Genomic DNA, 12245 nt, shown 5'->3' on the forward strand with positions numbered 1-12245 from the left:
AAAAAAAGTCATAGTATAGTATGTCGTTGAAAACCATGAAAAAAAGTCATAGTATAGTATGTCGTTGAAAACCATGAAAAAAAGTCATAGTATAGTATGTTTCATGTTTTGCCTTGTTGCAGTGATGTACAGATGTACTTCTGGACACTGTGACATCACCAGTGGGTGTGGTTACAGGTGAAAAAGAGTGTATTTCTGTTGAAACTGATTGCCTGTCAGTCTGGTGTTCATTTACTCTTTAAAAACCTACATCAGACAAGCATCTACAGATGGTGTTGTGTAACTGAACTCACCGAGGATGCTGCGTTTGCACAGCGGACAGGTGTGATGCAGCAGCAGCCAGGGGTCCACACAATCTCTGTGGTACTCATGGAGACACGGCAGTACCCGCAAACACTGAGACCACAACACATGACACACCAACAGTTTATATCATCTCACTGCAGAATCACATGACCTGCACATAGCCTGTATGGCTCAACATTTTTATAACCCTAAAAGCCAAACCAGTGGCAGAATACAAAGGTGTATGAAGAGTATTTTTCACATTATAAACCCACTTCTCCACTTGCCTGGATGAATTCAGCCACAGAGACAACGCAGCTAAGTCTGTATCAGTGTATGTACGTAGGAGTGCTGGCTGACCTGGTTGTTGTTGAATGGCTCCAGACAGACGGCACAGTTGTCTGTTTCCCCTGACTGGGACGGGTCACACCACGGTTTGGGCTGACGATATGTTTTGGTCTTCAAGGACGACATTCTCTTCAGGACATCCTGTTTAGGAAAGAGCTGAAGAAGACAACACAGCAGGACATCACACCACATGTTACCTAAACAAGGACAAAACACATCCTTTGTACAAGGACACAAGACACTGTGTGTCCACATTGTACAACTTAACTGCTGTTTGAACACTGAAACAACAGTGTATCACAAAGCGTGAACACTTTTAAGTATATATGGAAACCTTGACTTATGGTGTAAAATAAACATTTATGTCTGTGTCTGAGCTTCTTTAATCACTCTTTAGATCACAACAAACTCATGATATGCATAGTTCAAATATGTTAATCTATGAGAAGACAAGTGTGTTAACAGAAAATATCTGCAAGCTAACACTTCAGGTAACTGTATATGTAGCACTGTTGCACTGTGCCTCGAGTAAATAAAATTTTGCATTAAGGAAAATAGTGTATTTATAGTGTATTTTTATTTCATATTTTTGTGTATAGTGTATTAGTTTTTTACAGTGTATTTATATAATGTATAATAATTTGTGTGCACAAATGTAGGTATTAAATATAAGTTTACCAAAACAAGAACAGCAAAATATAATTATTTTGGCCAATAAAACATATTTATGATAAAACAGCTATAAGTTAACTCAGGCAACAACACCACATTGTAAGAATACTCTGTAGAAGTGTAAAAGCCATGCATTCAAAATTTTACTTGAGTAAAAGTGCAGAAGTTTTACCATCACAGCACACTTAAAGTCCCAGAAGTAACAGTACTCAAACAAAATGGTTAATTTCAGAATAATGTATATTATATTATTGGATAATAATTAGTTGCAGCTAGTGAAGGTGGGGCTCATTTCAAATAATTTATATACTGCAGGGTGGCTTTTAAATTTCCCCCAAGGAGCACAGACTTATCTTAACATACACTAATACTATACAATACAATATGTTAGTTGTTTTATGTTTTTATTTTTTACCCAATCTGAATCTGCAAGGTTACTCAAAGTACAATATTTACCTCAGAACTGTTTTATATATTTTTATTAAATTCAGGTTTATTAAATATATATTCATTTCATGGAGTATGTGTGTTCCAGATTTCCATGATAAAAGTTGTAGAAAATGTTTCATAACATATAAATAATGTTAACATAAATTAAAATGTGCAACAAATATGGCGATTTTAAACTTGTTGTGATATGCTGAGTATTGCGATAAAATATATTACAATATACTGCAATTTATTACCTCTTTTCAACTGCAAATAATGTCCCCAAAGGAAAACTTTGTCAACATCTGTTTTTCAGTCTATTGATCTCAATTCAGCCTTTTTTTTTGTTTTACTTTTTTTTTTCTTTTCTGTGCAGCAAAATATTTCTAGTGGACGAAAAAAGCAACTAATTCTATTATTTAAGTAGGCTACCTAAAATTAAATTTGTGTTTGTTATAATAATAATTTATATAATTGAATTATTATTATTATTTTTTTTAAAGTAATATACCAGTCTTTTGTTAGAGTGATATTTTAATCAAAATGTTTTTAAAGGTCTGTAAATCAAACCAAAAAGAAGTGGTCAAAACTGTACTGATGTTCAGTGCTCGAGTAAATGTACTTTGTTACTTTCCACTATTGTTTATCGTCCTATGTATTGGCCAACAGGACAAAAATCTGAAGCACAGAATATCTTAAGATAAATTTGTCAAGTGTAAAACTGCTTGGAAAACCACAGTGTGACCTGTGATAATATCAGCAGTACGGACAGAGTTTACCTCCAAGTCATCGTTCAGCTGGTGGTCCTGGTACTGCCAGCGAGCCTGAACGATGACGCCGGTGCTGAGGATCAGAGCCACCAGGAGAACAGTGTCCCACAGCTGCTGCAGGTACTTCTGCAGATACACAGAGAAGAGCAACATTAATTTATCATCTGGCTCCTTTAAAGTTCATTTAAATAACACTCTGTTTATCAGCCTGTGGCACAACATGACTCTGAATATGTTTCTGAGAAATAGAGAGGGCGAGAAAATGCAAATGAGCTGCTGATTATGAACCAGAAACTACATCTGCACTGGAAATTGTATTTTTATAATGTGATTTATATCTTGGTTTTTGTAATAGGATTCTCAAAGCTTATTTATTGCTACATTAATCAAAATAAACACTGCAAGTAGAATTAGAATAATAATAGTGAATGTTTTGAAAGGTTATAGCTAAAGGATTATTTTGAGAAAAAGTCCAGACAGACCAAACCAACGCTGACTCTTGGTGGAGTTCATTAGATTTCACACAGGTCTCTCTGGAGCCTCAAAAGACTCTACATAACTTTTAGACCTATAAACAGACCTTTATGAAGGTCCTTAAAGGTCCAGGGTGTACGATTTAGGGGGGTTTAGTGACATCTAGTGGTGGGGACTGCACATTGCAGCCAGCTGAAACTTCTCCAGGTAAGAGTTACCGTTCAGGGTTTTTTTTACTGGGAGCTGAATTATCCACAGATGTCGTTTCCTCTCCAAAAGAAACAGACCAGGTGATGTAAACCAGTAAAAACGCTGAATAAAGCAGTTTCACGTTAAAAAAATCAAGTGCTTTTCCGATGCTACTTGTCTCAGAGGGGTTTCTAACTACGCTGTTTGATGAAAAAATGTGAATGACCCAATCTAGAGCCAGTGTTTGGTTTGTCCTTTCTGGGCTACTGTAGAAACACAGCGATCTCCATTGACAAGGACCTTCTCCCTATATAGATATAAACGGCTCATCCTAAGGTAACAAAACACAAAAATGGTTCTCTGGTGGAAAAAGGTGTATTGCCCTCTCTGGATTGGGAGTGAGTTACTGCCCCAAGCGAGGGAGTTCAAGTATCTCGGGGTCTTGTTCACGAGTGAAGGTAGAATGATGCGTGAGATGGATCTGCAGTTTGGTGCGGCTTCTGCGGTGATGCCAGCGCTGTGCCTGACCGTCGTGGTGTAGACGGAGCTGAGCTGGAAGGCGAAGCTTTTAATTTACTGGTCCATCTAAGTCCCAACCCTCACCTATGGTCATGAGGTTAAGGAAGAAGGAGGAAGAATGAGATCGTGGATACAAGTGGCTGAAATGAGTTTCCTCTGTAGGGTGTCTGGGCTCAGCTTTAGAGATAGGGTAAGGATCTCAGACATCTGGAGGAAGTTCGGAGTAGAGCCGCTGCTCCTTCACTTCGAAAGGTGTCAGTTGAGGTGGTTCAGACATCTGATCAGGATGCTGCCTGGGCGCCTACTGTTAGATGTGTTCCGGACACCTCTCACTGGTAGGAGGCCCCGGGCAGACCCAGAACACACTGGAGGGATTACATATCTCATCTGGCCTCGAACACCTTGGGGTCCCCCAGGAGGAGCTGGAAAGAGTTGCTGGGGAGAGGGACGTCTGGAGTGCTTTGCTCAGCCTGATGCCCCATGACACTGCCCCAGATAAGCAGTTGAAAATAGATGGATGGATGATTTTACACTAAAGAAAACAAACTTATTATATTCCATTTCTGCCAATATATCCCCCGAACTCCTACACACTGGACCTTGAAGTCCTAGAAGTACCTTTAAGGAAATATGTTAACAAGGCTGATGGTGGAGTAAGATGGCGTTGAGGCTTGCTGCCTTGTCTCAAGCTCCTCCTCAACTTCCGTCACTTTAATTTCTATATACATTTTTTCCTGTTTTACGACAGTTTACATCACTGTGTGTCTATCTATCATTATGCATATACATTTTCTTCATTCCTGTTTACATCCTGTTTCATTCATTTGCAATTACTACCTAATTTACGTTAGTTAATGTCATATTTTATTCCTTGTTTTTGTGTCTGAGACTTGTCAAACTTGTCATTGCCAGTGACTGCTTCTTTATAATTGTTGTGCATTAAATAAATGGACAACTAGAAGTGGTGTTGGTTGAGCTCCCCCACCTGAACCTGAGAGTTGGTCTCTCCCGTGCAGATGACCCCCTGCCACTCTCCATAGCGACCTCCTCTCGATCGACCGCAGCTGGACCACAGCGTGAGCGTGGCTCCCTGCCCGAACACACAGCAGCATGCGCTCACTGTCAGCTCAGCCTGTCACCTGTTCACTCACCACTGGAGGGTGCTAACAACTGAGAAACACACTGTCAGCTGATAGACTGAGGAGCTCACCAGGTTGTCCTGCAGGATCGTCTTGTATGTGATTTTTGCCGTCGCCTGAAGACCCCTGAAGAGAGAGGACTGTCATTTAGTGCAAATAAAGATCCACAGTCATTACATTTACACACACTAACATGGCCACTGTGAATAAACAGATTATGGTAGCATTGACATGAGCTTACATGTTTTCTTTCTTTGATAATCCATGAATGTGTCATAGAGCTGCTGCCCTCTGGTAGGAGGTTAGAGTACCTCGTTTCAGATCGAACAGATTTGTTTTTAACGTGTCGTGTTATTTATTTATATATCTTTTTGTGTCTTTTACTTTCAGGTATTGCTACGTTTGGTCTATAATGTGGATTTGTCTATGCACTATGTTGTATGTTGTATTTTTATGGTTGCAGTATGGGTGTAGAGCTAAAGACAGATTGCCCACTAAAGTTAATCTTGATCTTGATCTTGATCTTGGATGAAAGCTAGTGTTCGACGACAGGAAACATCTTATTACAATCACTCAAAGCTCAGTATCAGCAAAACCAATGAGCTTGGGGTGGAGTATCAGAGGAACAGGACAGAACACAAAGTTGTGGCCATGACAGTAGACCATTCTTTAAATATGGATGTTGCTGCAAAGACGTTACAAAAACACGGATGCTTCACACACATCAAAAACCCGACAGCACAGAAGATCTGTATCAGGGGTTGGCAACTTTTACGATTAAAAGAGCATTATTGGCCAAAAAAAGAAACAAAAATCTGTCTGGAGCTGCAAAACATATTTGAATAAAGGTGACGGCCTATTAAGTCTAAATCAACAGTCTTAATAAGCATTAATTTATGTGCTTTACTACAAGTAGGCTCCTCTGCAGTGGGCAGTTATAATTATTCAAATAAACACAAGAAGTTTGTGCTCTAGAGAAAGGATCAGCACTCAGTGAATAACCTCCTAACCCTATGATAAGCTGTTATGGCAAGGCTTAACTATACAGACCAGTGAGCAGTGATAACTAACATGTCTTTGGGGTCATCAGGTGGGAACCTCCTTTCACTGGTGTTTCATCTAGTTGGTCCCACGACACCTCCAGGAGGCTAGACAGTGATCTCTGGCGTCCCAGAGACACTCCCCTAATGCCAGGTCTTATTGCTCCCCACACCAACCCAACAACCTCCTTTACCTTACTTACACATGGCTTTCTCAGCCCAAACAGCACCACCACCTTCAACAAACCCAGGCTCCGTTTATGCAAGCTCCAGGTAGAAGCAGTTCTGACATTACCTTTCCTAGCACACCTTACTTACGCATGGCTTTTTCAGCCCAAACAGCACTGCCACCTTCAACCAACCCAGTGCCACCAACCTAGTACTTTAACTTTGCAGCATTGGTGGTGAAAGCAAATGAATCTATCCACACACTATTAAATCCTCTATTCTCCTCCGAGACTTTGTCTTTTTTGGATTTGGAATCTATAGCTAGCCTCGCTAAAGAGACTCCAGCCTCTGCTTATAAAGTTCTGCAAAATCTAGAGGAAAAGCACCAGATCGTAGACGTATGATGCACATTTTAGCTAATGAAATGTTTTTTAAATCAATGTACAGGCTGCACATTTTTACAGTTGTAGAATGCAATAATCCCTTTAGGCCTCCAACATTACTGTTATTATTTTCAGATAACCAGAGCCGCAGGATGCCTCCCCCTGATCTGTGTAATCAGCACAGTTTCGACACCCAAGATTAGTGTCACCAGTTCGATATCTGACCAAATGTCTCCCATTGTTTTCCTGAGATATGACACTGAATAATGGCCAGAAAAGGGGTTTATGCAGAACATTGTGATGTCACAGTAAAGCTGACCTTTGACCTTTTGGAGATAAAATGTCATCACTTGATCATTTTATCCTGTTAGACATTTGTGTGAAGTTTTGTCATAGTTAGCTTATGAATTCTCAAGCTGTGGCCAAAAACATGTGTTGTGAGGTCACTGTGACCTTTGACCACCAAAATCCAATCAGTTCATTGTTGAGTTCACGTTGACATTTGTGCCAAATTTGAAGAAATTCCCTCAAAGTGTATAAAAAGATATAAAAATCAGACTAAGTTGTGCAGTGGAAACAGTTATTAGATTAACGACACACTGACTGAAGTTATGATTACTCTGATTTTGGCTTAGAATTACTGCTGTTTATCATTTGACACAATGTTCAATACTGGTGACAACACAACATCTTTGTTCTGGAAACACCACCACTATATACACTGTTTATACAGTACACATACAAATTCAGCTTCTAGCCTGCAAAAGACAGACATCGTCCCCTGATCTTTGCAAGTGAGAAACGAGCCAACAAGATAAGCCTTCCTTAAAACAAACATTTACGCATTTAGGAAATTAAACTAAACTTTACTAGTCATGATTTAATTTGGTAAGTAACAGCCAATCTGGGGCTACATTTTGCTCTGATTACCTGATGCTCCATTATTGGAATATTAGACCAAGTATTTACATAATACTACACATTCAAGTGTATGTTTCCAAACACACATTACATGTGCAATAAAATAAATAGTTCCCAGGAAAAATGCATGCTCAGTGAACAGCTGGAGCATTAATGTTGCCTTAAACTGACTGTAGCTGAATTACTAGTCTGCATGTCAAAGCACTGTGTGATCTCTGCCCACAGCTTCTCACTGAGGAAACACGTGACACATGACACTGACTTATCTGATTCATTAAACCAGAAACTGTGTGTTGTTGCTTTTTATCAGTGACATGAGGAAAAGGTGCATTTGAAAATATCAGTTTCCATGTCAGCAGTGATAAATAATAACGTGTTCTGTACCTGAGCAGAGCGCCGATCAGCTTGGTGACATTTTCAGACGTCTGGATCACTATGATGGGCTTGGACAGCACCTGAGACAGATCCATCTGCAACAGGAAGAGGCAGGATTGTAGGTTAATAAAATCACCCGCACAAATTGTCTTTTAAGCTTCATTTTTACAGCCAGGTTTCTGGCGTTTTCCCAAATAATGTTTCCAGCCAAAATCAATATAATGCACACTTTACCTCACTGACAGTGTTTTGGTTGAGAGCCAAAATGATCAGCGCAGACGCTCCGAGGACCAGCGCTCGCTTCATCTTAAACAAAGAGGATACATGTTAAATATGTCAGCGTGAACAAAATTCACCATAGATTCAGAGCAAACTGAACCTCTTACTTTATTGACCATCGCATCAGCGAAGGACTCCTGGTTTCCAGTGGAGGCCTTGCTGTCGTCCATCTCCACAGGCACCACCCCGATCCATGGCTCCTGCTCTTTGGTGTCATCGTCGCCTTTTCCTCCGCTCAGCTGTGTCTCCTCGCTCTGAACCTGGGGACAGAAAACAGGCTGAACATTTGTGCTGAAAACTGCCTCGCTCAGAGGCAAGAGGCATGCTTATTTAAAGCTTCTCATCCACATGTGGCCTTCATTTCATTTTTTAAAAGTGGTTTTGTTTATTTATTTATTTTCCCCCTTTATTCAATTGGTGCATTTACAGGCAGGCATCACCACTCCGAAACCAAGACAAGGTGTAAGCAGACAAACAAAAAACGTAAAACAAATCCAAAACAAAACAAAAAAAGAACAGATTTAGTCGCCCAAGCCCCCCACCCCGCACCTGCTTATGTATCGTGTTACTCAGCGACATGACCATCAGAGTAAGGAACACGGGCTGATAGACAAATGGACGAGACAGACGAGATTGGACAAGACAGACCAAACAACAGACACGTATAGACAGACTCCACAGATTTTATAATTTTACAGGTTTGGCTGTACAACAGAAATATCATTTGATAATTGGCCGATATTATGAATTTTAAGGGTTATCGTATCAGTGATTTATTTCCACGGATATGCCGATATACAGTTTTGTTTTCCTTAGCTGTGCTGTTTTGCCCCTGGCGTGCTTCTCACTGCCTGCACGTACCACTCTAGGCTCTTAAAAGCAAACTCAAGACCTTCCTTTTTAGCCTGGCTTTTAATTGAGTTCTCCTTTATTTTATTTTATTATTTTTTTTTAATTGTTTTTCACTTCATTTTTTTTAAATTTTGTATTTATGATTATTGTGTATTTGTTTATTTTTTATTAATCTGTTTTTATTTAGCTGGCATATTCTTCAACTTGGTTACTTATTTATTTATTTATTTATTTTCCTATTTATTTAAAGATCTTCGTTCTTTATTCTGAGTTTTTATCCTGCCTCTGGAGTTTCCTTACTCATGATAGCGTTTCCTCAGTTACTGTTTTTGCTGATATAATAGCCTGCTACTGTTTAGTCCTGACCATTACAGTCTCTGAATTTGTGTTTGTGTGTGACTATGACTTTTTCGGCAGACATATATCTGTTGTAAATATCGGCTATTGGTATCTCTGTTTCATAATAATCAGTATCGGCATCGGCTCTGAAAAAAACATATCGGTCGATCCCTGACATATATAAACAGAAACAAAGCATTCAACAAAAATTAGTAACAAATAAAAATAATCTCTGAAGAGAAGAAAAATCAAAGAAAATAGAGACTTAAGAGCGTGAGGAGGTTTCAGGTGGACTAAAATTAATTTAATTTCAAACAAAACCTCTTCGATTCACTCCATTAAATCAAAAACTATTTCAAACTTGAAAATGGCAGTATGCCTGCTGCTTACAATGATGTCAGCTGGTAAATACACCGTGAAATTATTAGATATTTCACTGAAAAATCACACTATATTATTTTAATTCTATTATATCTCATATACCTGTTTACTTTCTTAATGTGTATAATTATTTTCCCATGCAGAGATGTACATTTACTGAGACATTTGTACAGTTTTTCTCTGAAATGTTTGACATGAATGTGTATATTTTAATTTCATGGGGTTATAACACGTTGTTGAATAGTTTTGACAATTATAATTGGATATATTATTATATTTGATATAAAAAAATAAAGGCCATTACAGTGGGCTCTGGTTTCATATTTTTCTGCCATTTTGCCTTTTACAGACTACATGATTCATCTATTGTTACAAACAAACAAACATAATAGTCACATCTCCCAGTGTTGACCCAAATTTGCCCTTTTATTAAAGGTCCACAACAAGATGCAATCCCTACCGACTCACCAGGACCAGCTCTCCCTCCAGCTCCTCTCGCTCCTCCTCCAGGTGCTCCGAGCTCCTGCTTCCCTTGCCGGACTCCACCACCTCCCCCTGGAGCAGAGCGCTGACACCGGGCCGCTGCTCGAGGAAGACCTCCACCAGAGCGACCTGCTCCGCCGCGACCAGCAGCCCCGGCCACCGCAGCAGGACGAGCGGCACCGTTACCCAGAGCCAGCAGTGGCAGCGAGCTGAGGCCATGTCCCGGACAACAACACAGAGACAACACAGATAATAAATATTATAAATACATAAAGCCGATCAGCTGTTACCCGTCATTTTGGAAATGCTGCTAGCGTTTTTGTTCGCCTGTTAGCTAGACCAGACCCTTCAAAGAATGTAAACAACGAAAGGCAGCTTCCGGTTCCGACCGGAAGAAGCGGGAGGATTATTATCTTGGCAGATACGCACAGAAATTAAGTCCAATAATTTAATAAATTAGAAATAATATAGTTATTTAACCGAAATATATAACAAACAACAAATTTTGCGTGAAATAAGTGGTTATTTCGTTAATTTAGATTTAAATTGTTGATCGTTGACTTTATAAAACCAAAAACGAATGTAACACTGAGGGAGTACAATCCCGTACTTCCTTTTTCGCTTTAAAGCCACGTTTCAGACCCACTATAAGTACCGCTAAAGCGTTGTTTAAAACATCAAGAGCGGCGTTTCACGTCTGTTAACACAAAAAAAACTTAATTTTTACTGCCATTGTCCGATGTTATGTGTAAGTGAGCTCTGAAAAAACGAAACAACCTTTATTTGTTCCTTTGAGCCCTTGCGTAATTTAGTAATTTAGGAAATTTTACTGAAATGGGAAAAAAATATTAGTTTTAAAAAGTATGGTAGTAACTGATGGGAACAATTCGATGACTGAATAAAATAAATATCATTAAAAAAAATTACTGTGGTCACGCGCATGTGCGAGATTTTCGGATTCACACCAAAGATTGTCTATTGTCTTTACTTGGCAATGAATCACTCACTAGTTTGTCCACAATTTCGTCAACTGTGCTATAAACCCAGTGCTTGATTTTGTAGCATGTTTTAAATTAATTTCACCAAATGCCATAATTGAGTTAAATAGTTTTCCTCTCTTAATTAATTAAATTATGAGTGACTGAGTTACAGTCTCTTAACATAATGACTACATATGTGTTCAACATTGCATTTGATGACAGTGAAGCTAAGGGGATTATTATTTATTATTTAAAATAGATGATTTGTGCCCTCTCACATTCTCCAGTGCTCTGGGTCCTGCAATAAACAACACTAAGTAAAAAAGTTCAAACTGAGAAACTACCTGACCTAAAAACTTGCTTTGTTGCTGCGTATCTGTCCCACATCCTCTCATATCCTGACCTGCTTTGTCAAATATCCTTGAATTTGTTTTGTGCTTATAATAGTTTAGAGGATGTGAAGGTATGCCACTGCTACCCACATTATTAAAAACAAGTGAGAATCTTTCTCATCAATCTCTTGTGGTATTTTTCCAAGTAACAGGACTAGTGGGTTTTTATCTAAAGAAATGCCAAAGATATTGGACATTTTTTTCACTAGATTTTTCCCAGAAGTCAATTATCACTTTACAAGGCCAAAATATGTGACTGTGGTTTGTTTTGAGCTGTGCATGTTTATTAGTGTGTTTATAAATGTAACTTTTGTGATGAAAATGAAATAGAATACAGAAATGACACAAAGGTGGGATTCTCCATCTGGTTACATTTTTACATCAGATAAACAAAAGCCCACGGTATGAAAACAGTCTGTTTTCATAAAACAGTATACCTTAAAAACTGACCTCATACTTCATTCTACTTAACTCAGACCTGTTGTCCTTGTTCGTGGACACTTTCTGTGCCATCTAGTGGTAGAAAGAGCACAATGAAAGATTTAGGGTCTGGCTATGAGTAATGCAAATGGCCCAACTCAAGGGGCGGCACCAAGCATGCATTTGAAAATATCACTGCATGCAATTGGATAACACTACGACCAATCAAAACAATACACGGGGTGACGTATCCAGAGCTTAGCTACCAGCGGAGCTAACTGGTAGATTAGACTCTTGCCGTATCCGGTCGGCAAAACAGCAAAAACTTCTGTTCCTCTTTTAGAGAAAAAGCCAAGTCTAACTCGTTCATTGTAGCGGCCAAAGCCGTTTCAAACAGCTGGTGTTCA

General features: G+C 39.1%; 1 protein-coding gene across 2 annotated transcripts in view; it reads right to left on the bottom strand.

The window, feature by feature from the left end:
* rnf215 (ring finger protein 215) overlaps positions 1-10417 on the bottom strand; it is a 12668-nt gene extending 2251 nt beyond the window's left edge. Inside the window, exons 1-9 of one of the 2 annotated variants that reach the window (XM_050050624.1) lie at positions 10032-10416; positions 8099-8251; positions 7947-8018; positions 7722-7807; positions 4897-4951; positions 4672-4776; positions 2514-2630; positions 646-789; positions 294-396 (exon numbers count right to left, since the gene is read on the bottom strand). In XM_050050624.1, coding sequence (XP_049906581.1) covers positions 294-396; positions 646-789; positions 2514-2630; positions 4672-4776; positions 4897-4951; positions 7722-7807; positions 7947-8018; positions 8099-8251; positions 10032-10265 — 1069 coding nt within the window. In that variant the 5' untranslated portion in view covers positions 10266-10416. Of the gene's footprint in view, positions 1-293; positions 397-645; positions 790-2513; positions 2631-4671; positions 4777-4896; positions 4952-7721; positions 7808-7946; positions 8019-8098; positions 8252-10031 lie in introns of both variants that reach the window. The other variant, XM_050050625.1, reaches the window with a different exon arrangement.
* Between the last annotated feature and the right edge of the window lie 1828 nt (positions 10418-12245).

Source organism: Epinephelus moara, chromosome 8, assembly GCF_006386435.1.
Source record: "Epinephelus moara isolate mb chromosome 8, YSFRI_EMoa_1.0, whole genome shotgun sequence".
Classification (NCBI taxonomy): domain Eukaryota; kingdom Metazoa; phylum Chordata; class Actinopteri; order Perciformes; family Serranidae; genus Epinephelus; species Epinephelus moara.